This window comes from Eleutherodactylus coqui, chromosome 4 (genome assembly GCF_035609145.1).
Source record: "Eleutherodactylus coqui strain aEleCoq1 chromosome 4, aEleCoq1.hap1, whole genome shotgun sequence".
Classification (NCBI taxonomy): Eukaryota; Metazoa; Chordata; class Amphibia; order Anura; family Eleutherodactylidae; genus Eleutherodactylus; species Eleutherodactylus coqui.
Window position 1 is genome coordinate 134488401 of NC_089840.1, and position 27495 is coordinate 134515895.

At 41.8% G+C, this 27495-nt stretch overlaps 1 protein-coding gene across 15 annotated transcripts in view; it reads right to left on the minus strand.

Moving 5' to 3' along the window:
- Nucleotides 1–1664: 1664 nt before the first annotated feature.
- The window catches only part of PLEKHA6 (pleckstrin homology domain containing A6), a 164185-nt gene continuing 138354 nt past the window's right edge, over nt 1665–27495 (minus strand). For 12 of the 15 annotated variants that reach the window (XM_066600132.1, XM_066600133.1, XM_066600134.1 and 9 more), the window contains 15 exons: nt 25544–25612; nt 25168–25248; nt 23472–23621; nt 22957–23052; nt 22764–22875; nt 19604–19743; nt 15074–15203; nt 14887–14996; nt 13064–13246; nt 12799–12963; nt 12572–12589; nt 12210–12343; nt 10790–10932; nt 7698–7854; nt 1665–6430 (listed from right to left, as the gene is read on the minus strand). In XM_066600132.1, coding sequence (XP_066456229.1) covers nt 7706–7854; nt 10790–10932; nt 12210–12343; nt 12572–12589; nt 12799–12963; nt 13064–13246; nt 14887–14996; nt 15074–15203; nt 19604–19743; nt 22764–22875; nt 22957–23052; nt 23472–23621; nt 25168–25248; nt 25544–25612 — 1680 coding nt within the window. In that variant the 3' untranslated portion in view covers nt 1665–6430; nt 7698–7705. The remainder of the gene's footprint in view (nt 6431–7697; nt 7855–10789; nt 10933–12209; nt 12344–12571; nt 12590–12798; nt 12964–13063; nt 13247–14886; nt 14997–15073; nt 15204–19603; nt 19744–22763; nt 22876–22956; nt 23053–23471; nt 23622–25167; nt 25249–25543; nt 25613–27495) is intronic. The other 3 variants (XM_066600140.1, XM_066600139.1, XM_066600129.1) reach the window with 1 other exon arrangement.

A 27495-nucleotide genomic window follows, 5' to 3' on the forward strand; every position in this document is an offset into this window, starting at 1 on the left:
CACATAAAAAAACTTCATTTCAGGTAAAGTGATTTGCACTTTTCCTAGCTATCATATTGTCTATCTTATAAGCACAATATGTTTAAGGGTGCCTACTCCCTAGCGATATTTTTGCTAGCGATGCGAGAGCGAGTGCCTCGCAGTGCAGAGAAAACTTTGTGATATCGCCCATTGTTTTCAATGGGGCCGGCGGCAGCAGCACCAGCCTCATTGAAAACATATGGAGTACATCATGGACTTCTACCACAGCTGTCACAGAAGTGATGCTATCCCATTGCTTTTAATGAGGTCAACACTGCTGCCGCCCCATTGAAAGCAGTGGGTTGCAGGCGGCCCCGCAGAGATGTTTTTTGGGGAAGGGTTTGAAATATAAGCCCTTCCTTGAAAATTATCCCTGGCGGTAAAAAAAGTAAAAAATTATACTTACCTAGAAGAGCCATCCGGCTCTTCTCTCCAGCATGGCAGTCTTCTTCTGTATTCTGGAGGCCCCAGAAAGCGCTGGTCTCATTGGCTGAACGCTCAGCCAATCACAGGCAGCGCTCAGCCCCGTCCCGCAAACGGTCGGAGGGGAGGAGAGAAGAGGGAGGGAGTTTAGCATTCATGCTGCTAAACTCCCTCTCACCTCCCTTCTCCAGCCACTGTCATTGGCTGCCATAGGAGTCTTTGCAGTGCTTGACGTATTCCTGCCGGAAAGAGAGTTCCAGGACTATCTTTTCAGCCCGACGTTTTCACGCCCTAGCCGATATACGCTGCCCTTCTGATGGTTTACAATGCATCAGTGCACAGGGGCATATCTCCGCAGCGTAAAAGCGCCCGGTTGGGCACTTCTACGTCGGCAGCTGCAGGAAAAGGGAGGTGATAGGGAGTTTAGCAGCGTGAGTCCTTTCCATGCCTTGCCGCTGTTTGCAATGGGAGGGTGTGGAGCTAATCCCCTCCCCTATCCCTCCCATTACAAATAGTGGCAAGGGGCAGGAGCTAAACACACTAGCTCCCGCCCCGTCCCACCTCCTCCCCTTGCAGAGAGCTGACAAGGGAAGGGAAGGGAAGGGCCATCTCCCCTCGCCCGATGGTGTATAGCCTGCCCCATGCAACACACGGTGGCATATATTGTCCGGCCGTGAAAACGGCCAGCCGATATAAGCTATTGTGATGAAGCCCTTAGTTTGTAAACTCTAATTTTACTTGTTTATTAATTTCCTAATTGTAAAGTGCTGCTGAATATGTTGAAGCTGTATAAATGAAGCTTATTATTATTACGTCATATTGTGATGTTCACATTTTTTATGTGTGCAGGATTTCATGAGAGGCGCAAACTCGGGAACTTTGCTGGTATTTTCAGAGATGGATGCCTCCACAGATATTGGAAATGCTGCGGATTTTCTGTGTGGATGGGGGGAAATCCACATTGGATTACAGTAACAGGCGTGTGGTAAGACAAATCTTATTCCCATGCTGCTGAGTTTTTTCTACACGGAAAATCACCTTTAATGCTGATTGTTAAATTCACGGCATGTCAATTTCTGTTGTAAATCTAGACTGAGGATTCTCATCCCTTCCAATGTACATGGGTGAAATCTGCAGTGAAATAGAGTGGCAATATCCATCAGGCCAGCCTAAAGATGCAGAAGAGTGCGACCAGTTTTGTAGCAATAAATACAAACACATTAAACATTACAGATTTTTTGTTTTATTTTCTAGTACTAGTAAAGTCAGTAACATAGACAAACCTAAAGCAGATTATGACATGGAAAATAGAGTGCAAAAATAAAATCCATGAATACTGAGTCACCCAATCTGTTCTCATCATTATCATTACCAGCAAAGTATACATTATGCTCCACACTAACAGGGTCAACGGTTCAAAATATTACATACATGATTTTGCTGTATTCATTCTACAATAACCCTTCCACTGAACTACTGAGACAGACTGATTTCCCTTTATGTTGTGTATACCGCTATCTACTTGCATCCATTATTGCATGACATAGTATTATGTATGAGCACGAGGCACAGGTACTTTACAAAAGGGGAGATGTTTCCTTGGTTGTATGATTAAGCAGGAGACAGCTGTTTGTGGAATAGAATGCCGTTTTAGGGACGTTTCACACGGGATTAAATATTCCGCTACAGCATTGCAAAATACGTCGTCTCTAAATTCTGCACTGCTAACTGCGGATTTTGATGTGGAATTGATGGCAGGATTCGGCCATTTTCAATTCTGCACCAAAAGCCATGCAGAGGGCATAATGCACAACGCTCTTCCGGAATATTCCGTCCTGTGTAAAAGGTCCCTTGATATTCTGCTGAATTCATAATATACACTGAATGCGGTGGCTTAGAGATGCCACTTAGTCTTCATATTTAGGCCACATTCTCCTGGCTTCCATCCCATAAAGCTCCATCTCTGCATTAACACATTCTACAACGAATTCTTTTTCCTTTTTATAGGAGACTTAAAGACATTTGACCATTTTAAGCTTAAGGGTAGATATCACTATCTGAGGCTTTGTATATTGTCACCATTCACATTCCTGGTGTGAGACTATTTTATATAAAGGAAAACTCCAGTCAAAATGGAAAAAAAATCATTAATTAATCGAATCCACATTAGCACAAAAATAGCATTTTCCTTTTTTATGCTATTCTTGACACTTTTTGAAAAGTGAGCAGACTTAAAGGAACGAGGTCTCCGCCGCTCGACAAATTTACTATATATATGCATCTTATATTCTCGTGCGTATTGTGCACAAACATAGTACATATATGCGATTTTCAGTGCAGATTTTACCCTTTGCAATGAAAAAGGTGAAATTAGGGGCAAATTCACAGCATTTCTGTGCCAAAACTGGCTACAAAAATCACATTTGTTACAATTTTCCTGTTGTAGAATTTCTGCAGATTAAGAGCGCCTTGCCAGTAGCGAGAAACCGTGCGAAATTTGTGCATCTCGCAACGCACAAATATGAAACCCATTCTTTTGAATGGGTTCATTCACATTTACAATGTTTTCCTGCATGGCACTGCAGCATGTCAGTTATTTTTGCGATATCACCCATTTGTAGCAATGGAGCCGGGGGCTGGAGTGCCGGCTCCATTGAAAACAATGAGAGAACATCGCGATCCCCTGCAGTGGCCATGATAGCTGCAGCAGGGGATTCCTTCAGGCCCGCAGTGTTGCGAAGCTGTCGCATCCAGGGGTTTCCACATGTTTCCAAGGGGATTGGCGGAAGCAGCGGCGGCCCCAATAAAAGCAGTGGGAGAACATTGTGATCTTCTGCTGCAGCTGTCACAGCTGCGGCGGAGATGAAGGAAAACCTCGCTGGGATCCGAGGCTGTTTCCCATGTGAAAACGTCTCGCATCAAGGGGATTTCAGAAGGATTGCACGATATCGCCCTTGCCAGTGTAAAGGAGCCCCAAGATCTCTTTCACACAAGCGTTATTTTAACGCAGAGTAGGCGTGTAAAAAAAAATCATGTCTAAAAGAACCCATGGATTCCTATGGGTTCTTTTAGACGAACGACTTTTTGATGCTCCTAAAAAGAATTGCGAGTCAAAAGATAGTTCTCAGCGTCAAAGGATAGGACTTGTCCTATCTTTTGACAGCACAACACAGGAGGCTCCTTTGGGATTCATTGCGAGCCGGCCAGCAATGATAGGTGCCTCTAGTGAGGCATTTCAAGTCATTTAAAAGATGTTTCACCATCCGAGGGATTTGCACTTCAAGATGTCAGAGCCAGCCATGAAAAATCACAAAAAATAGCCTATGACTATTCTTCGTTCACGCGATTTTAAGCTCGAATCGGTGCGATTGTTTAGCCTGGCTATCGGAGCGATAAAATTACATTCATTTGAAAGGGTCCTAAGGGTGACTTCACAGGGGTGTATTGCAAAATATACTTGCTCATACACAACTTTTTGCACAAAGAATGAGTGTCACCTCACCCTTATTTAAATGGCAATTAAGTCAAACGAGGTGCCAGTGTTCCCGATAATGGCCCTTTATGGGCCTCTTTGGTGCGCATATGTGCACAACATAGAGCAGGACCCAATCCACATCATGTGGCTGTAGCTTTACAGTGTAGTGTCCAGGGAATGTCAGTCATATATTAATTCCCTCTCCCTACACGAGGCAGATGGCAGTTGCAGACATTATGCACCAGGTATGTTCAATAGGAAAACTTTAGGGTCCCCGTACATGATGTGCCCAAGCTGTGGATAGCACATGCAATTTACTGCTAATTTTATATGCCATTGTTTGTAGTTGCAAGTATAAATGCAACCAGGCAATTAGCAGTTGCATGGGTGCACTGTCTGCTGCTGTGGCATACCATGTATGGGCATTCTTAGAAAAGGTAAGAAATGCTGATAATGTGTCCCAACTAGAATAGAAAATATCAAGACTGAGACATCTTTATTTACCAATTTTCAGTTTTAATCATTACAAAAAAGGTTGAGAGGAGACCTAATAGCTGTCTACAAATATCTGAAGGGCTGTCACAGTGCAGAGGGATCAGCCCTATTCTCATTTGTACAAGGAAAGACTAGAAGCAATGGGATGAAACTGAAAGGGAGGAGACACAGATTAGATACTAGACAGTGAGGGTGATCCATGAGTGGAACAGGTTACCACGGGAGGTGTTGAGTTCTCCTTCAATAGAAGTGTTCAAACAGAGGCTGGACAGGCATCTGTCTGAGATGACTTAGTGAATCCTGCACTGAGCAGGGGGTTGGACCAGATGACCCTGGAGGTCCCTTCCAACTCTACCATTCTATGATTCTAAATGTTCTGTAGGGAATCATCATTGTAAAAATGACACAAAGACTGGAGTTTTCCTTTAATATGGTATATGTCATAAGCAGCCTCCAAAACTCACACACATTTCGTCATGTACAAATGACTATTTTTGAAGGCCACAGCTGAAATTTTCAATATAACATTTTCAATTAAAAATCCTTTTAACAACATTTCCCTTCTAGGCCACAACAAACCTTTGGGCATATATATATACAATGCGTTCATGACAAAAACACGGCGCTAAAACCTGCATATACAAGACTCGTCTATATTTACAAAACTATTCCACACATTCAAGTTCGTTCTTCAACTATTCTGGTAGGATTTGTTTTCATCACCCGTAGGAATAAACTATACAATCAGAAGTTGACTAGATGCTTCCATTTGGTATTAGTTATACATCTGAAACAACGTACCAGTATAACGAAGAGGCTCATATTAAAAAGGGCTCCCTTGTAATGGGGGTTTAGTATGAACACGCAGATTGGTATACGTCCAATAATAGGTGAACATACAAAAAAAGTACTGTACTATTCGAATCCTGATAGCCACCAAGTGTCCAGCACCATAGCAGAGCAATGTCATAGGAACCCAGATTCCATTTTTTCGACCTTCTCTATGTTGACGTGTTACACGCTGTACAAATTCAAGGGTTATATGAAAAGAACAAGAGGATATTTTGCAAAGGCCTATACATTTTTGTCTAGCACAAGTGCCATAGATACATTTTACTCAATTTCAACAGCTTTGTTTTTTAATTTCAGTTACAGTGCTTCAGCTAAATGTATTTATTACACATCGGCTACAATTAAAAAACCAGTCCACCGACTCCATGAGGCATTTAGTTGTGACGCAATGAGTTATTTCAATCCACTCGATGCCTGGTGACTTGACTCCTAAAATAATATATGGCCCATAGGTGTGCAGCTTTTAGAGCCTAAATGACCAATATGTCTCATAATTATATACATACAATAAATATTCTTTATCATAAAGTAAAATATATATAGCTATATATAGAGAACGATATGTTTTGTACACTATGCAAAAATGACTGTGGCAGGTTACTGGTTCTCCTGGCACGATATATACATAGAATATAGCTGGAGGGCTATGGGAATGCTATTCAGAAGTGGTTATTGCTTTACAAAGAAAATGCAGCTCAAGCATGGAGGGACGCTGCTGCAGCTTTCATTGTTATACATGAGCAATAGATAAGCCATAGTCACTTGTATCATACAGATCAGTCATTTGGTAGATGAGTTAGGCGCCCCAGTCCTTCACAAGTAACATCCTGTGGAGCTATAGTGACCACCGTGACAACAGTAATATATTCTTCTAGTAGAACGACTTGGTGATTCTCATGCAGATTCTTAGATATGTCCTTGGATATATCAGAATATTCTGCAGTGCTTTCCGTATACCAAATAGCCATAAGATTGGTAAAAAGCAGGCACTGCTTTCCCATGAATGCTGCAATATGTCTTCCATTCCAGGATCCTCTCTTCACTGCAGGTTCCATTGGGTGCCGAGAACCGAGGTGAAATCTTCTGGCATCAGGTGGGAGCAGCATAAGGAGTGCCTATATTACAGCTAGGCTCTGTGCAACCTCGCAGCTGCGGCTGCCTGAGCTGGATGAGAACAAAGACAAAGAATTTGAACTTTAAGTACTAAATATTAAAGTTAGTGATTTGATGAGAAAGACAGGGAAAATAGGGACAGGAGAAATTGTACAAAAACAGAGAAAGGAAGGAGAGCTGAATGCAAAGGACAGCTAATCGGAGAGGGTAAGAGAGGTAAAGAACGACAGAGAGAAGAAATTGACAGAGGAAAGCAATCGGCGTGTAGGGAAACGTTCACAGGCTATTTCTTCAGATGCATCTCATGTTTATACAGTGTAGTAATATTATACCATTTTTTCGCTTATTATATGGATTCCTATAAACATATGATGAAAGTTAGCCAGTAGGCTTCATTTACAAAGGCAGTCTAAGGCCGGATTCACATAAGTGTATGCGTATTAACGCGCTCATTTGTGCTGCCTTTTTCTAAATGATCGTTGCATATTTTACTGCTCAAGTACGTTTTTACTGTACTATTTGCTTGTACAAATTATGTGCATTTGTGCGCACAAAAAAACATACAGCGATGCCATCGGGCCAATTAGTGTAATGAGCTCAATGTGTTCTCTTTCCCTGTGCAAATGCGCAGGAAAGTAGACTATGCTGCATATTTCTTTGCGTGACCGAAATGCGTACGCAAAATACAAGCATGTGAACGGACCCATTGAAATCAATGAGTTCTATTCTCTGCGTCCTCGGCGGAGGACTTTTTAAATTTTTTATTATCCGGCCCCCGCTTTAATAGAAGACACTTGCAATAAGTGATTGCCTTGAAATCACCTACAAATGAGGTTGTCTTTTGCAAGATCTTTGAGGCCCCCTAATTGTGTTAAAACCTAGGCCTAATGGAGAATCTTCTGGTGATCCAGTCTTTCCTTTCTTTTAAAAGTGGCGCTGATATATTCTTTGTTGCTATACAATGATTGTAAGTCCCCATATCAGTTTTTCTTCTTACATTAATGCCATCGTTAGAAATGTATACCACGTCTACTCTGTGCAGAATGACCAGAAAGCATCACTTGGCATAAGACAATTTCGCAGAATTGCTATCCAACTCACTTTTCTATCGGATATCTTGCATCCATCCAAATAGTAGATTTTACACGTGTGCTATCCTCCAAGATAAACCAGCCTAACACATTCATGTATACATTTCCAACCTATGTGTTGATCTCCATAATTATAAATTCTAATTTCTGTTCCCTTGCAAAAACGGTTTCAGCTATGTTGTTTAATAGCGATCATAGTCACATATGAAGGGGAAGTAACTTCTTACACTGTGGCTCAGACACACATGATGTTCGCCCCGTATTCCCCAGCGCTGTCACTGCTGTTGCTGCCGTCCCCTAGAGCCGTGCGCTCAGGAGAGGAGGGGAGGGTCTGAGGAGTTGGGGACGTGGGAGACGTAGGGGGGCTCGGGGTGGCACACATAGCTGGAAACAGAAAATGAGAATGAGATGATGCAGCAAGCATGAAGGGGTTAATGTGTGTATGTGTGCTTTATGTTAGGAAATAGGAAAAAACGGATATTTGGCATCTGATTCTCTTTTTCGTACAAAACCTAACAGAATAAGATGCCAAAACTACAGATAGTGAAGATATTACAGTCTCATTACTGGAGAGTAACAAACTTCCAGCACACTTGTACAATATTTTGTCATTTGGACATTTAGCTTTCCTCTGCTGCCATGCTCGTGTCGGCTAATAGGTTATAGGAAGGTATATAAATAATAAGAGGGACCTGTCTAATGCTGGGCTCCCACGAGCGTGTTGGTATAGCGTATTCCGAATACACTGTACCAATCTCCCATAGGCGGCCCTGTTGCCATTCACACGAATTGCACAAGATATGTGAGCAAGAAAAATCACCCAATGTTCCAACTTGGCAATTATTACATGTGCATATACGCCAAGATGGCATGCAGCAAATACACAGCGTCATTGTGTACTTGCTGCGCGCCGCGCACATGTCCCTCGTGGACGACACGCAGTGAGATACCCTCGTGTGAGCTTGGTCTAAGGAAAAGCATAATGTGATACAATACGACACTTGATTAAACAGTAATATTATATGATGGCTCTCGGATGTTTCTTCCGCCTACTTTTATGTTAACCAAATACTAACGATAACCTTGTATAATTTATTAACCCATTAGTGACGGAGCTATTTTGCTTTTTTCCCCATTTTCCTTTTTTCCTCCCCCCTTTTAAAAAATCATAACTCTTTTATTTATCCATCGACGTCGCAGTATGAGGGCTTGTTTTTTGTGGGACGAGTTGTATTTTTGAATGGTGCTATTTAATGTACCATATAATGTACTGAAAAACTTTAAAAAAGTGGAGAGAAATCGAAAAAAAATGACATTCCGCTATCTTTCGGTGTGTCCTGTTTCTACGACGCACAAACTGCAACAAAAATGACATGATAGCTTTATTCTATGGGTCAGTACGATTACTACGATACCAAACTTATATAGTTTTTTCTTTGCTGTACTACTTGTATTTTCTGTCTATTTTCTGCGCACAATAACTTTTTTTTGGCGACATAGTTGTGTGAGTGCTCATTTAGTACGGTATGTCCTGACATTTCCGTTGGTACCATTTTTGTATACAAACAACTTTTTGATCGCTTTTTATTACATTTTTTCTGGCTTCCTTTCTTTTTTTTTCAGACGGCGTTCACCGCGCAGGGTAAATAAAGTCTTACTTTGCTATATCGGACTTTTACGGACGCAGCGATACCAAACATGTATTTTTGCTTTATTATTTAAATTCTTTTATTGCAAATATGTGAAAAGGGTTTTTTTTTTTAACTTTTATAACTTTTTTTTTTTTAATAATTAGTAAAACTTAATTTTTTATTTTTTTACACTTTCTTTCAGTCTCCAGGGGGGACCACAACCAGCGATGCTTTGATCGCTCCTGCAGTATGACGTAATGCTATAGCATTACGTCATACTGATTTTTGACAGGCAGTCTTATCAAGCCACCCCACGAGGATGGAGTCAGTCTCTTAAGGCAGCCCTGGAGCCTTTCAGAAGGCCCCTGGCTGCCATGACACCTGCACGGCTTCCCTGATCTCACCGCGGGGGGGGGGGGGGGGGGGGCGTACGGGACCCCAAACATTGTTCAGGGGATTTAAATGACAGTGGCATTTAAAGGGTTAACAGCTGCGATTGACCATACAGCTGACGCCCACACTGCATGGAGGGAGATAGCGGCGCTATCTTCCTCCATACACGTCCTGCAATGGCAGGACGTAAAAACACTATTGGGCTGTCATTAAGGGGTTAATAAATCCGCTCCTTAATATGAATACAAAGCAAAGATTCCATCGATCCCTGCATTAAAGGGGTTGTCTAATGAAAAGAACTTCTCTTCTAATCGAGAAGTATCTATACGCTAGGGTCCTAACAAATGGGCCACCCAGCGAGAATGGGGTCCCAAATGACTAGAGCGGTGGTCACATGTGCACACTACCACTCCATTCATTTAAGTGGGACTGCTGGAAATAGCAGAGTCACTAAAATGAATGTAGTGTGCATGTTAGACCACCTCATTCAGGGAAATCCAGGTTCTCATGATTCATGGGAGTCTCAGTTGTCGGACTCCAACTTTGAGATACTTATTCCCTCTCGCAAGTTCTTTTAGGGAGTTCGACCTCCATCACTCCTACAAATCTGATATTTTTAGTTTTGTGCATTGATGCTACGTAATAAAAGTGCAGTAAGATAACGCAAGCAGCATATTGATGAAGCTGAAATATTTCAGCAATGTTATGAGCTGCACGCTCAAGGGTTTGAGCCATTCTATAGAGAAATTACAGCTAAAGTTAGTGCAGCTGATACCAGAGGGTCCCCTCATCCCCTCTGTTCCCGACAGTTAATGAGGCCATGTGTATAACAAAAGGAAAGCTAATTTGCTGCTATTTGGAACCGTCTCCAGGTCAGACTAGTGCACAATGCCGGGGCTGTAGAAATAAAAGCCACTGGACTGTGTCACCATCTGAACCTCTCCGTCCATATAACAGGGCTCATTAAATTGGACCGTTACACAAAGCTTGCAGCCGGATACAGAGGTTGGCTTATTAAATTCACATGCAGTACTGAGTAAGTCTAATGCAATGTAGGAATCAGTCCTCACACGTCAATGCGAATGCTATTCATGTCTGCGATTTACCGCTGTATTATTAATCTCTTCGACTCAGTTTTTTTTTTTACGTGAGCAAAAAATGTAGGCGAGTTTCAGTAAAGAAGACTAATCTGTGAATATTTGAACTGCCATCAATGCAGCATGATTGTAATAGATGCGATCTCATGAAGGCTGCGACGGGAGCCGCTGCTTGTGGAAACGGACACGATTGCTTACCAGACAGAAGACGACCGCGACGAGAAGCTTCTGCTGCCAGAGCGCAGGATAACTCAATGCGCTTCTCCTGCTCTTGGAGCTGAGATTCAGGATCTGGAGGCAACTCCATCTCAGAGTCACTCAGTGGAATAACATTTTGCAAACTTACGAACAGACAGAGAAGACATCATTATATAAAAACAGGAAGAAGTATGATGAATATTTAGCCATTACCACATACTTGTCTACATTTAACAATATAATCAGATCCTAGGCTGAGATTACAAATGGCTGACAAGCTGCTATTCCCCTGCTCCCCTGTCAACACACTGGTGGCTACAAATGCAATCTGTGGATTTGTCAGGAATTTTGGTGTGGATTTGCAGTGGATTTCATCCGGCTTTTTTGAAGGGTTGAAATTTGTGGTGAAAATCTGCAAGATACGGCAAAAACAGATGGGCCTCATTTTGTCCCGTTAGGCTGCCATGAGAATCACGGCCGCATAACCAAAGCATTGATTTTAATGGTTTTGTTTTCACTATCGGGATTCCCACTCGTGATTATTAGGTGCAAGAAAAGATAGGACTGGCCCTATGTTTATCGCATGTAGGACCTATCTTCCCGTTTTACCTTGTTCATGCGCGACCACACTCCGTAGCGGTGAGCGAAGTTGCACATACGCCTGCATGAAGAAGCCCATGCATTGACAAGCTGCAGATTTTTTTATGCAGCGTGTGGATGAGATTTCTTAAAATTTTAAAAACTTTGCTGCTACTTTATGAGAGCTTCTTCACACCACCGTATTTGCGCATGTTTTTGCGTGCATAAAACATACTTTCGCAGAACGCAGAGAATAAAACCCATTAGTTTTAATGGATTCATTTCCACGAGCGTAAACAAATAGGACCTGCTCTGGTTTCCAGCGTATTTGCACACTAAGGGCCCCATGAAAGTTTATAGGAGGTGCACAAATACACAAGTGGATGCGGGTGGACTTGAATTATACCGTTCTTCATGTTACCCCCACATTAACTATCTTTTTTTTTGCAAAAGTAAATGCGGAACTTCTTTAATGCCTTGTCCCTTTGTTACAATTGACTTAAAGGATTTGCCCAGCTATAAACTATTGATGGCCTATCCTCAGGATAACCCATCATTAGAAGATCAGTAGGGCTGCATCACCAAGGATGTCTGGTGATTTCTGCCAGAAGCAGACAGCTCCAATGCCACTGCAGTGGCCAGACTTGGTATTACATGCAAAGTTCCCATTCACTTTGATGGGAAAATTGCTTGTAATAGCAAGGTCATCTCAGTGAGATCAGAGCTACTTATATCTTCCCTGGAAGAAGTACATTTTACAGCCATTTTACACAGAGCGTCTATCATTCTATACTTAATCTACTACATATGAATGTATGAGATAAAACTAAATATGTCCAACCTTGATTTGGCGATGAGTGTTTTTATCCGTTCCACCTTCCTCTGCTTCTCTTGCAGCTCCTCTGGGCTCAGAGGGCTCTCAGGGTCCATATCAATGTAACGCTCTGGAATGAGCACCTTGTCTGGGGTGGAGAGCTGAGACATAGAGACGGGCATACAAAGTGTGATACATACAGTGCAAATGATGCAGCCTGCACACGATGTACAAGGTGTCAGAAATATGGCATGTTGGTAATGACATGCATTGTGATCTTAGTGACTGATATACAACATATGTGGAACACAAGTATGGGATTGTTCATGTTATACACATGTGTGCATGGTAAAGTGTGAAAATCTGATATAATATTCAGGGAGTGGCACCTTGTCTGGTGTGTTGATCTGAAACACAGAGGGGAACAGTTATATTGGTAAAACAGGAAAAGGTTAACCCAAAGAGAGAGAAAAGTTGTGGGACAGGAAGAAGAATGTAAGTAATGGGAACATAATGACTGAGGCAGGAGAAGGGACAAAAAAGAGGGGTAGGAATTATATAGGTGAGTTAGAGAAAGGTGACTGAATTTAATATGTTTGTGTTAAAGGATATTTACCTCTTTGTTGATATCCACATCAAAGCCCTGAGGGTCCAGTTCCATTTTGCGCAGACGGGCGATTTCCTCTCGAGGGGATTCATATGCCCTTTGGGGCTCTTGGGAACGGATGGCAGCTTCGAGGTCTGAGATGTCTACTTCATGAATGCTACGATGTCTCCGCACCTGGCACAAGGAGTGATGTGTAGCAATCAATAATATTCTTATTGGCATATGATTAATTTGTGTTGTGTAGGTACAACTATGGAATTAAAGCTTGGCTCACCACTCGGTATGTGCCCGCGGGTTTTGTAGTGCTGGTATCTGTCTGCTGACCCGATAGCAGCTGAAGACTTCGCCTTTTTTCTTTCATTGAGCCACTTTGATGACGCTTCATGCGATCAATCTGCTCCTCCACACTCATTTTAGACTTTACCTCACTGGGAAACAGTGCACTTTTTGGACGTTCCTATCAGCAAAGCAAATATGTTAGCTATCAGGTATTCCACCAAATATGGTCAAGTTCATCATCTTAGCCAGTTCCAAAAGCCAACAAATCCAGGGGCAGGTCTGCAGGGTTCGGATCAGCGCTGCAACAGGCGATGTGTCAAGATCGCCCAAATACATGCTATTAAATACATGTTATCTAAACACGGTATTCCAACTGAAGAATAACATGTATTTACATGTATTGTGTGTTTCTGCTACTGTATGCATTTTTCATGCGATTTGAATGCAATTGTGTAAGCTCAGTGTTACACCATTTCTTCCCCATGTGAAAATAACCTAAAAATTATGTACTCTGCTCTTCACCTCCCTAGGCATCACAACAGGCCCATCCTTTTTACCGTGCACCCATATACTTCCCAAGTAGTCACAAAACCCAACATCCCTAGAGCAGCGACTGAATGACGGACAATACTTTGTTGTTTCGTTTTTGCATGCATAAAATCAAACGAGGATCGGCCTGTATAAACAGACACATCTACAAATGGCGGCCTGTTTACTATTAACCCTTTGCAATCCAATCCAATTTCCTAGGGGGCTTTCTCTTTCTGCCATTATACAATCCTTCTGCTGGCTAGAGCCAGTACTGCAGTATGGGACATGCTGCAGAGGCCCCAGACAACAGAGTGGCCAGTAATCTACAGTAAGAATACCCTGTCGGACGTCTTCCGACATCGGAGCTGTACAGCCTTCAATTGGAATGTCTTTAGACGTCAGACAGTGGATTGGAAAAGGTTAATGTAGGTGTGCGGCCTGAGTGAGCATGCTCTGCCTCCAATCACTAATCCTCATCTCTTTGTAAAAGCATTCACTTAAATACAGCGTCTGGAGATAAAGAGATCCATATCCCACGCAAGGACATATTGCTAAATAATAAGATTCCAGCTGTCTTTAACCACCACTAGAGGGAGCACAAGAGCTGCTTATATACTATTTGTGCAATGAACTCAATAAAACAGTAAGGCCTCCTGCTTATGTGTGGAAATTTTCTGCAGAATCCGCAGCAGGTGTTCGCACCGCAAATCTGCATGCTATGGGACATCAATTCTTCCTGCACAGTTGCGGAAAGCAATTGCGGTTTCTGCAAGCGGAGAGAAAAATTGCAGCATGCTCCATTTTTGCGTGGATGACTTCCATTGAAGTCAATGGGAGCCATCCGATCTGAAGGAAAGGTCGCGGATTCAATGTCATTGCTAGGCGATGATGTGGGAAAAGCAGGAGTTTAAAAAAAAATCTATACTGCACATGTCTGACGGCGAGCCATGCAGAGCATCCGCAGTACAGATGACAATGAAATTAAGTATGTACGTGGGGAATCCGGCTTTGCCGTGTGCAGGAGGCCTAAGCAGCACACTCCCTGTAGTGGAGCCAGCATTTTATCATTTACCTCTATGTCTAAGCAATGGATTTGGAGTTGCATTTCAGAAAATAAAAATGCGAACGTTGGACCTAAAACAATATTGAGATCACGGATATTGTAAAGTTCATTAATAAAAGTTACAGCTAGTAAGGCTGTAACTACTCGCCTTGACCTTCCCCATAAAACAGTGGGAACCCAATAGTACAAATACATTTGAAACAAGTCAAATAAATTGGTCTCACCCGTGAGATTTGTCCATTTGGAGCATGGCCACCCCCTCGTCTCACCACTGTCGGTCTTGTCACTGTTCCTTCCTCATTCGGTGACTTAGTTCGCGGAGGAACAATTCCAACTTAAAATACAGAGATAATAAATATAAAAAGCCAACCAAATCCGTGTGCACTAATATCATCAATATAGTGTGATTACCTTTATTTATGGCTTGTTGCTTCTCACTCTCCTGGTCTGGTTTCGTCTGCATGGAACTGATTCCTTCATTGGGGAGAGATGTTGATAGATGAGGTGATTCTCTCTTATACGACTCTAAACTTGACTTCAACTGCAAAATGAAATTAATCATTAGTGGAAGCATTTGTAAAAGTGAAGTGAAATAGAGAGAAAATGAAGAAAAGACTACGAAAGCCAAACCGTGGAGACAATTGAAATCTAACTCATTGGTGAAGAGACCAATGGCCTGTTGGCAGATCTTACACAGCTTCCCTTACCATTTGTCGCAGCACATTAATGAAAAACTGAAAAAGTATGCTTACATATAGATGCGCACATGTACTTCTATAGGGACGATCAAATAAAGTTTAAGTGCTACACTCTGGGGAGAGAACAAAGTGATTCTAACAGGGCCTCTTTCACAAAAACCTTTCCACCAAAATTTGCAGCATTGCCCAAAACAACTCATGGAATCACTTCTTTTAATTGGCCTGAAAAAAAAAAACAAGGACCTGATTGGTTCTTTATGGGCAACTCTAACATTAGATGAGGTATGTGTGGCATTTTAGCAACACCTGAACATAAAGAGTTAAATAAAACCATATCATTATTCATCAGTCGGACTAGGACACTTGTTTTATGTATATTTTAACGGGGAAAATCTTCACATGCAACTAAATAATGCAGTCACCCAATAACTCGCAGGGTTTCACACGGTTGGCTAAACTATCTTCACAGGTTCCTCACTGCATAACGACAGAATAGCTTCACAAAGTACACACAATGTAAAAATTAAAAAACAAAACTTTCCGTTTTTAGAAAAGCGGTTCCAAAATAAAAATAAAAGTAAAATTGACACTGAGAATTTAGGGATTTCAACAATTTTGCAACATTGTTCACAAAATTAACACTTAAAGGGGCTTTATATATGGTTCTTAATAAATAAAGCTCTTTGATCTTTAAGAAAAAAATGGGTTATTTTGTAATATAAACCTGTACCAATTTACAGCTATGTAAATAATGAATATGATTATGGCCTGGGATGGGCCTACTGAAATAGCGTTTCTTCTATAGAAAGGATGACTCAATGGCACATCATATGGATGTGATATGGGTATGTCCTCCCTAGGGAGGTGGGAATATTACATGGTCAATCACAACTGCCTCAGCGATATCAGCTCTGATAGGCCCGAAGCTACGGCTGTTTAAAGTAGAATGAGTTGTGCTTGTCCAAAACTGCTGGGGGGGGGGCTTAAACTTCAGAAATGTCATATAGTACACTGTATTGTACTGTATATGAGCATTTATACACACATGAACACATACATACATGTCTCTGGACAAAGTCATGACAACAGCCAATGATTACATTGCTGGCTATATTGAGAGGACTTCTATGTGAGCTTTATTGCTATATACTATAGAACCCCTTTAATAATAAATGTGAAATATTGCATTGCAAAGAAAATCAGCAAACAGTCAGAACTTAATTTTGTGTGTAAAAGGATATTAAAAGGATTGTCCATAATCAGCTTTTATTCTCCAAGAACAGTGACATTTTTGTCTATTGGCTTTGCTTGGTATCACATGTCACCCTCATTCATTTGAATGGAGACGAGCTGCCATACCAGATATATCTGATGGTCACGAGTGGGGCTGTGTCTATGATAAGGGCGCCCACCCACTGGCGATTTTTTTTCCTTTGCGTTTTGCGTTTTTTCTCAAGAGCAATTAGTTTTGAATTTACTCCTGTCCACTGGCGTTTTTTTTTTCAGTCCGTTGCAATTTTTAACATAGGAACTGTCAGTTGCATATGTGTCCTTATTTTTCTCTTAATGCACCCATGAATGTCAATGTAAATTAACGGAAAAAGCAGCGAAAATGCCGTGAAAAAGCCGCGAAAAACGCGCCGAAAACGCTGCGTTTTTCACGCACGAAAATCGCAAACGCCAGTGGGTGGGCGCCCTAAGGCAGATCTTTTTTTCTAATCCAAGACAATGCCTTCATAGACATCTAGTATAGCGTTTTTCTTCATTGGGTCTTACACATGTAATAGTTACAGGTTCTGTGCACCATATGGGCATTGAGAACTTTTTGGTCAACAAGTAAAATGCTGTGAATAATGCTAAGTTAGATGCAATGTAAGTAAATGCATTATATACTTTTAACTTGTATCATTTTAGACATGCATGTCTTATACCCGCTACTGTATGGATGGCTACAGAGAGAATCAGTCAGTAACATTTTGAAAACAAGGTGGATTACATAACACACATTCCTCACTTGAAGAATACATACACTGAATGAAGCAAGTGGGATTGTCCAATTGTAAACGATTGATGGCCTATCCTTAGGACAGGCCATCAATAGAAGATTAGTAAGTGTCTGTCACCCAGGAACCCCACCAATCAGCTGTTTACCAAGCTGGTGCATTAGTACACTGAGCTGATATCTGCTGAAAGCAGACAGCTCCATTCTTACAGCAGTGGCCAGCATTGGGATTACAGGCTAAATTCACATCGAAATGATTGGCAATTTGCCTGTAATTCCAAGCCTGGCCACTGCAATAAGCATGGAGCTGTCTGCTTCCTGCAGAAATCAGCTCAGTGCTTAAGAGCGCTGGCCTCGGCAAAGAGTTATTTGGTGGTGTCCTGAGTGACCGACCCCGCTACTCTTCTATTAGTGACCTGATATGAGGATAGACCATCAATAGTTTACAACTAGACAGTCGATTTAAAGATGAAAGGGTCTTTTATGTGTAACAGCATGCGCCCTAAAACCCTCCCCTTTGTTTTCCCTTCGTTTTCAGTTACCTCACTGTGTGGCCAGCAAGGAGAGATAGGGTAAGGCCAAGGCTGGAAGCGGCCCTCCCCAGGGGGTGGAGGGACAGCTGGAGGAGAATCCAGGGGAGTGTACGAAAGAGGGAGAGGGGGCCGAGGGGGGCCCGAGTCCTGAGCAGAGAGGAAGCCAGAAAGCATTAGCAGCAAGGGATGGAATAGGAAAATCATAAGGGTAAAAAAAGCAGGAAGTATAGATAAAAAGGCAAAAGAAAGAACTCTAAGGAAGCAGGAGTACTGGGACAACGGTTTTAGAACTGAAAAAGCAATTGCAGAAATAATTCTGGTTGAAAATGCTAAAAAATGACAGGAAGAATTCAGTCATATACTGTAAAATATGAACAATTGTATACTTTAACGGTAGGCATAACTACTCAAGAACATGATGAGATAAGGTGAGAAAACCAATCTCGGGGTCCAATCACATCCGTGTCAGTCCGGAGATTCTGGAGCAGATCGTCAGAATATCCTGGACAAAATAGCACAGCATGCATCTGGTAAAATGCCAGGAGCCAGACAGACCCCATTATAGCCAATGGGGTCCATTCTGCACTGACCTGTGCTGGATCTAGCGGTTCCAGTATTCTCGTTGTTCAGCCCCAAGGGAGGAACCAAAAACGGAAATGACCCAAGCCCTGGCACAGATGTGAATGGGCCTCCTGCTGTTGTTATGTAGTAAGCTCAGGGGGCCATCAAGTCTTATGTATAGTTAAACCACAAAAAGTTACAAAGTGTACCAATATGTTTTGTGTTACCCTTTTGAAGATTACTACTTGTCAATGAACAGAAACAGTTTACATTCAGGGGCTGTGCAAATGAGTGCTGGAATAATCCTCTACAGCGCCACCTACTGGAATGGTAGCTACTCTATAAGTCAATTTCTGACCTGTTAACAGGGATGTGAGCCAAAACATGGACATACAGCAAAAAGTACAAAAAGCTGTATGTACATGGATTATCTGGTATGGATGTCATCCCTAGTCATACTGCAAGGCCTGTTAAAAGGTTGGATATTGACTCAGAGTAACTACCATTCCAGTAGGTGGCGCTGTAGAGGATTATTCCATCACTCGTTTGCATGGCATTTTTGCAGGGAGAATTGCATGGTCTACATAACACTCCCTACATCCTTGTGCTGCTTCTTTTCACAAGGACAAACATGACCACCTCCACTCCTACTGCTGGATTCTTCACATTCCCGGTCATAGAGCTGCTGCTATGTTTACAATGTATTCCCCCACATAAAAGAGTTGCCTAGGGAAAATTTATACTGCTGCTTTGTTTAGCTGAAAGCCTATCAGTGAAATGAGCATGACCCGGACAGAATTGGGTTTCAGCCTCTCAATGTAAATAATAAATGTTTCTATTCACTGACAGCAAGCATAGATCTTAATAGGTTCAATATAAAGAGTACTGAAGAGGTAAATAACTCCAAGAAACCTGAACCACCTATAATTTAGAGTATTAATACAAATTAAATATGCATTTGTATTTGGAGAAAAATAATTTAAAAAGTTATTTTCTGCTTTGTTTTGCTAAAATAATTGTGAAAAATCTAAAGTAAAAGTTCTAATAGTAAGTCAGTACACTGCCCTCTAGTGTTGATGAGCATGAACAGGTAGGCCATCTCCTACAGCACATATGTAATAAAGTAATTAAAAAGAAATACACTTACTTCACTTGTAGTATGCTTGGTCGGTGATCCCTGAGATCCTGAGATGAGGGAGAATGGGCTGAGGGGGCTGGTGAGACTGGCAGAGCTGAGAGGGCTCGCTGGACTGTTAGAGGTGAACGTTGCTGAAGGCCCTGCAACTACTGAGAGAGAAGACAGAGAAATAGATGGATGAATGTCAATCTAAAGAGATAATAGGCTGGCAATATGCTCGGCGCTACTAAGGACATCCAATACATAGTATTTCTTATTTTAACCCCTTAGTGACCACAGTATAGTGTTATGGAGGGAGAAAGCGCTGCTATCTCCCTCCATACATCTTGGGTGTCAGCTGTTTATTACAGCTGACACCTGCGGGCAACAGCCCCGTTCGGCTTGCAGCCGATCCGGGACTGTTAACCCTTTAAGTGCCAACAGCCCCGTTCGGCTGTGCAGCCAATCGGGACTGTTAACCCTTTAAATGCTGCTGTCAAATCTGAATTTAAATCCCCTGAATGACGCTCAGGGGTCCCGTGCGCCCCCCCCCCCCCCCCCCCCGGGGGATGAGATCGGGAAAGCCGTGTGGGTATCATGGCAGCCGGGGTGCTTCTGAAAGGCCCCAGGGCTGTCATGGCAGAATGTCTATCAAGCCGTCCCCGTGGGGTGGCTCGATAGGCTGCCTGTCAAAATGCAGTATGATCTAATGCTATAGCATTACATTATACTGCAGGAGCGATCAGAGCATCGCATGTGGTGGGCCCCCCTGGTGGCTAAAATAAGATAATAACAATAAAGTACAAATAACAACAATAGAGTTTTATTAATTATTTAAAAAAATATGTATAAAACTTCAAAAAAAAAAACCCTTTGCCATATTTACAATAAAAAAAATCTAATAAAGCAAAAATACATATTTGATATCACTGTGTCCATAAAAGTCTGATCTATCAAAGTAATACATTAATTACTGCGCACGGTGAACGACGTCCGGAAAAAAAAATAAAGAACTCCAGGAATGCGCTTTTCTGGTCACCTTCTTTCCAAGAAAAAAATCTAATAAAAAGCGATCAAAAAGTTGTATCTATTTAAAAATGCTAACAGCAGAAACTACAGGACGTGCCTCATAAAATGAGCCCCCACACAACAACGTCGGCAGAAAAATAAAAAAGTTATTGTGCGAAGAAGATGGAGACAGAAAATTATTTTTTAAAAATTAAATATCTTTAAAAAAAATTGAGTAGTACAGCAAAAAAGAAAAAAAAATATGTAAGTTTGGTATTGTAGTAATCATACTGACCCATAGAATAAAGTTATCATGTCATTTTTGGTGCAGTTTGTGCGCCGTAGAAGCAAGACGCACCAAAAGACGGCGGAATGTCTTTTTTTTTTCAATTGCTCACCACTAAGAAATTTTTTTAAGTTTTTCAGTTCATTACATGGTACATTAAATAGCACCATTGAAAAATACAACTCGTCCTGCAAAAAATAAGTCCTGATAAAACTACGTTGAAGGATAAATAAAGGAGTTACGATTTTTAGAGGGGTGGAGGAAAAAACGAAAACGGAAAAAAACTTGGTCACTAAGATGATAACTTAAACGCCTTCTTTTTTTTGCTTATAGCCCACTTACGGTCTTGTCGAGCCACATTGGTTTTCTTCTACTTGTACAAAGGGTATGAACTGCTCACATGAGGTTAATAGGATATTTTTAAACTTCTCCCATTTGTTGCCTGTACTGTTATTTTTGAGCACGTTGTCCCAATTAATGTTGCCGATAGCAGAGGCGTAACCTGAAGCTTCTGGGCCCCAACGCAAAACCTGTAACAGGGCTCCCAACTATAATGTTTTATTCAAAGTACTGGGCTCCCTACATAGAGAAGAGAGGCCTTATGGGCCCCTAAAGCTCCTGGGCCCGGGTGCAACCGCATCCTCTGCATTCCCTATAGTTACACTCCTGGCCAATAGTAATTCTGAGCTGATGAAATTTTACTTTACTAAAGTATAGTTTTTTGTTGCTCCCTTATAAGACTTCCTATTAAATACTTCAGTATTGCAGTTTATAACATTTTTCAATGTCTATGAAGGCCTGCCACAGTCAGGACCTAATAGACATCTATGCATGGAAGCTATGGAGCCTTCAGTAGGCTCCGGCTACCATGCTAGCACACCACCCCCCTATTATCCCTAATCGCATTGCAGCGTTGCTGATGGGGTGTGGGAAAATGTTTTCCACCTCCCGTTGACTGTTTACACACATAGTCAGCTTTGATCATGGCATCTAAACAGTTAACTGCCATGCGCAGAGCCAACTCTGATCACACCAGATGCCAATGGCTGTTAGCTGTCAAAAACAGCTGACACTCAGGACGTATGGAGTAGACTCGGCTCCATATACCCTTCATGACCCCATGGATATGCAGTTGGGAAGGGGTTACATAAGATCCTGCTATTTACAACATATTAAACATTTTTGGCTCCACTCATTTGATTACTAACATGTTCCCTATGGGTGCTCTTACACGGGGCAAAATTAGTCCATGCGAACATTCCTGCATCACAATATTAGGGTTTATTCAGACGTGTGTATATCGCCCGGGTTTTCACGCCCAGCAGATATACGGTGTCCCTCTCTGCAGGGGGAGGAGGCGGGCCGGGAGCAGTGCACCGAGCTCCCGCCCCCTCTCCATCTCTCGCCACTGTTTGCCATGGGAGGGGCGGGGACGGCGCTGCCTCCTCTAATTCCAAATAGCGGCGAAGAGCAGAGAGAGGGCGAAGAGAGGGCGGAGAGGGGGCGGGAGCTTAGTGTCCCCCTACAGCGTGTATCGGCCGGGCGTGAAAACCCGGACGATATACGCACATCTGAATAAGCCTTTATGCCTATGAGGCTTGAATTAAGCTTCTGATAAAATCCGCCTGTCTTTTCTTCAAAAGAGGCAAGATTAAAATCCACAGTGGAGAAGCTTTCTGATGCAGGATTAAGGACATCTTGAAGAATTGTTGTTGCAGATTTCTAACCTACAGGGAGATGTGATTCTGCAATTAAAGTCTGCAGAAATTCCTCAAAACGTTCCACAAAATGCAACCCGCAGTTAAAAATGCAACAAAATCCACAACTGTGCTGCGTCCTGCAAAATAATTCCGCCTGTGTGAAAGCACCCTGTAAACATTTGGAAGTCAAACTCACCCCTGTGTTTGGCTGTGTCTGTACCCCTGGAGGGGTTATTTTTCCTAAGGCCTTCCATCACATCTTGAATCCTCCAAATTTCCCTTTGAATATGTCTATTCATCAATTCATTCTGAAAAAAAGGGAAACCAGCCGTGACTTGGTTGCTATATCATGTATTGCTTGCTTCTCCAGAGATGTTTATATGTCTTACCTGTATGTTGAGGTTCAGCTGCTCCCACAAAGCATCATGTAAAGCAGAAACCTCCCCCTCCAACACCTCATACTCCAGACTGCTATTGTTTAATGCCTAGAATACGTGAAGAGTCATTACAGCATCTTAAAGCAAGTACCTGACATCATTACAAGTTATAAGTAGAAGAAAATATATTCTCAAGTTGCCTAGATAAGCCAAGGTTGGGTATGTAACATAGCAGTATGTGGTGAGTGACAGATGTGATTGGGGGAACAGGACATGCATGTTTTCCCTTTTAATTACTAGATCATTTAATGTCATGATGCAAGTTGCTCTGACGGACAGAATAATTGTAATGCTGTCCTTGTCACTCTGGAAGCAAGTCATGCCATAAGAAGATAATTTAATTAATGCTGTGTTTGAGTGGCAGAACATGGTAGGACTTTGATGTGTGTACTGTAGACTGTTGTTTTATTAGTAACTAAGGTATGTGTTATGCCACATATTGTTATGTTTGTAACCACATGCCTTACCGTGGTGGCCTGGGAGAGCTCCACACGAATACTGATAAGCTGGTTCTGGAGAGACTCCTTCCGATGCATCAACTTCTCTGGGAATGCCGTCTGATTGCCGAACATCTCCATCTCCTGGTGAGTTCCCATAAGTGCACTCTCTAGGCTCTCCTGTACAGGTGGACAAGCAGTCACAGAAGAGTTCTCATGCTTCTTTAGATTATAGTTACTCAATCAGGTCTTTACTGGAGTATGTCTAGTGTCTACTGTTGGGCATGTATGTCAGTATTATTTAGAGCATTCGGCCCCGTTCACACTTGTTGGATTTCATAAAGATTCCATGCTGAAACCTGCACCAACAATCTGCATCCTATGCATGTGAATTGAGTTCTGCAACTTCCTTCACCTGCGCACAAATGTTCTATGTGTATTTTTGTCTGCAAAAATATATAGCACAGTATTTATTTCTGACGCAAATGGGAAGATGGAATAATACCTCTACATCGCCATCTACTGGAAGGCAGCATTCCTGCAACTCAATGTCAGACTTCTTAACAAGCCTTAGAGAACTGACTGAGAATTGTAAGCCAAAGCCAGAATAACCATACACATATAGCCGTTTCGGGGCGATTATCCCTCATCAATGTGCAGCAAGTTTCTGACTGGGCTAGTAACAGGCCTATAGATGTGGGTCAGGAAGGGTATTGTTTCTCCTTAGGGAGAACACCTAGTTGGTGTGAGGAGACTAATAAGGCCATCCATGCTCCTCTGGGAAATATGCATATGGGAAGATGGAATAGTTTGTGGCATTTACTGTGGCAGCAAAGTGAATGAGATTTTCGATATCTTGTCCACATACTGTGAAAAAAAGCATTAAAGCTGTACTTAAAATTGACGTGTGGTGCAGAATTTAAATCTGCAGCATGTCAGTTTTAGCACCGTCTGTGCTGTGGAATCAGCCTCTTCTGAAATGGGGGGAGGGGCAAATTCTGCACCAAAATCCGCGTTAAAAACCATGTAAAAATCCGCACCAAATGGAGGAGGTTTTGATGCAGACTTTCAGCTACGGATCTGCTACAGACATTCTGGCCCAAATCCATCCTGTGTGAACATGTGCTAAATGTTACTGATTGGAAGATCTTCCCTAATTGGGGTCTATCTATCAAATGCTGCTGTCATTTTATAAGCAAACATTCAATTTGAAAACTACTAGTGGGGACAAGTTTTATTGTTTCCTCCCCATTATTTAAATTGCTCATGTGAATGCTTCAGATGGTTGTGATTTATGCTCGAACACTGGACGCAGCTGCATATATACGGTCGTGTGAATAAGGCCTGTATCACACGAATGTATTTGTGCAGTGTGATCTGCACGCACTACACTGTGAATACAGCCCATTGATTTCAATAGGTTCGTTCACCTGCACACATTCTGCATACTCATTTTGTACACAAAAAAAACTAAATCAGCATGTTCTATTTTCTTGCACATTTGCGCACAAGAATAGCACATATTAAACTAATTAACTTAATTGCCGATTTCAATAAATGGAGATTTGGTTGTGTGTTTTTGTATGTTGAAATGCGCACAATTTGTAAGCACAAAGAGTGCAGTGAAACACGCACATGCGTGTGCAAATAAACAACACCCATTGAGAAATTTTTTTTACCCCTGTGTGACACCTGCCTTAGACAGATGGAGTCATTTTTGTCTTACCTTCTCAGCCCGTAGTTGCTGCACTAGCCGGTCTTGCTCCCTCACTACTTTATGCTGTTCACACAGCCGCCCCAGGAGCTTCTAGAAGAAAGAACCACAATGTCCTTCATGCTGCTCCTCTGTCTTTATAACACAGTTATGGAAACTACATACAGACACAGTTGTGGGCTGACAGATAGATATGAGAAAGATAGATATGAGACAGATAGATAGATAGATATGAGATAGAGAGAGACAGATATGAGACAGATAGATATGAGATAGATATGAGATAGATAGATAGATAGATAGATAGATAGATAGATAGATAGATAGATAGATAGATAGATAGATAGATAGATAGATAGATAGATAGATAGATATTAGATAGACTTACATCTGTGTCCTGTTCATTGAACTTGTAGCTCTGCAAAGCTTCTCTGTATGGATCTGCATAAGGAGAGACCTATGGGGGAAAAACCTCAATCATAATTATTTTCTGCATTTGTGACCAACAGTATGTTCTACTGTATATATGAGACCAAAATATGAAAAGAAGTTTTAGCATTACCTTATGCACTGCATGACCTGCATTACTGAGCCACATTTCAGGAGAGGTCAATCAACTCCTGAAAGGCGGACTTATATTTGAACCAGTGAATGATCTTATTACATGCTGTGATATTTATGAAAATTGATACCATGGAGGCTGATTTTTCCACCGTCCTAATCCATTGTCTAACCCTTCTATGTGCATCTTTCTCCGATCCCATTTCAAGATCTCGTTCTATGAATGACACTACAAGGTGCGTCACTCATGTGGATGACACATCGACACTTCTCTTTGCCATAAATAGCTCTTACCAACAAATGTGCCTATTTTTACAGTTTAGGGTACTTGTAGCAGCATATTACCGTGGTATAATCAGCATTCAGTTAATGGTGAGGTGTTAATTCAAGAAGTAATCCCAATGTATGGTATGTGATGTACAAATGAGAATGAGTTGTGTCATGCAGAGTGAAGGTGACACTTCAGTGTTCTCTTACTTGCATGAAGATCTGCGCTCTGGGGGAGGAGTGTACCATGTTATTCACCATGCTGATCAAAGTCTCACTCTCACTCATCTGCAGCACGTGGTGGGGGGAAACAGAGGATGAAGAATAATTCCAGTCATAGCATTCACTCTGACATTTTCTGACCCATCTACCTACTGTGTTCTGCACTAAGTCACAAATACTGCTCTGTATAAGACTACTAAGACTAAAAAAAAACAAAGTTAGCAAAGAAGTATCCCAAAATGAACGTTGAATCCCTGGAGGCACGGATCCTTTCCCCCAACCGTAAGTGAGGGTAGCCTGCATGCAAACAATATTATCACATGTCGAATATAACTGATAATCAGATGGTGATAGATACAATTGGTTTTCATTGGTTTATTCAAAGGCAGTTTTCCTATTTACCACTGCAGTCAATAAGATTTGGCCTATAACACACATATTCTTTAGCAGGTACCTGGCGTGATTTATCTAAAGCAATAAACTACGATAAAAGTGTCTGATAGAGTAAACAGCCATACAAAAACTGGAACTGAATTGTAACCTATAACATGCCTACACACGTGACTTTATGTAGCTATTTACCACAACTGGCTGACAGTTACTTAACCCTTTCATGCTCATAAGTCATTGATGCTCCTGTGTCCAGGTCACATTCTGCAGTTCTGGTATTCCCTCCTTCAAAACGTCACAACATTTTTATTTTTCCAATGACAATCTAAAATGGGGCTTGTTTTTTGCGGGACGAATTGGGTTTTTTTTTCAATGGTACAATTTAATGTACCATATAATCTATTGGAAACCCTTAAAAAAAATTCTAACTGGCGCAAAATGGGGAAAAAAATTATTACACCATTTTGGGGGGAGGGTGGGAACGGGGGCTGTTTTTACAACGTTCACGATGCCGTAAAAAAGACGTTATCTTTATTCTGTGCTACTTTGGCCACTTCCACGCAGCCAAGAAAAGTTGCACGAGATTTGTATGTTGTGAGACGCACAAATCTCACATGAATATGAACCCGATTCATTTGAATAGGGTCATAAACGAGTAATTTTTTTCCCAGACCAAATTGCCATGCGGGAAACAAACTGCGGCATGTCCCATCTTTGGGTGTGCCCTCATATCGCAATACCCAATGTTCTCAATGGGGCCGGCGGCAGCATCGCACCTTGTGCTAGGTGCATGCTGTTCAATGTGAGGTTTCCCCAGTGAAAACAATAGGAGAAACTCCACAGCTCTCTGCCACGGTTGACAGAAAAAAATTGCGGGATGTCCTGTCTCTGGGTGTTCCC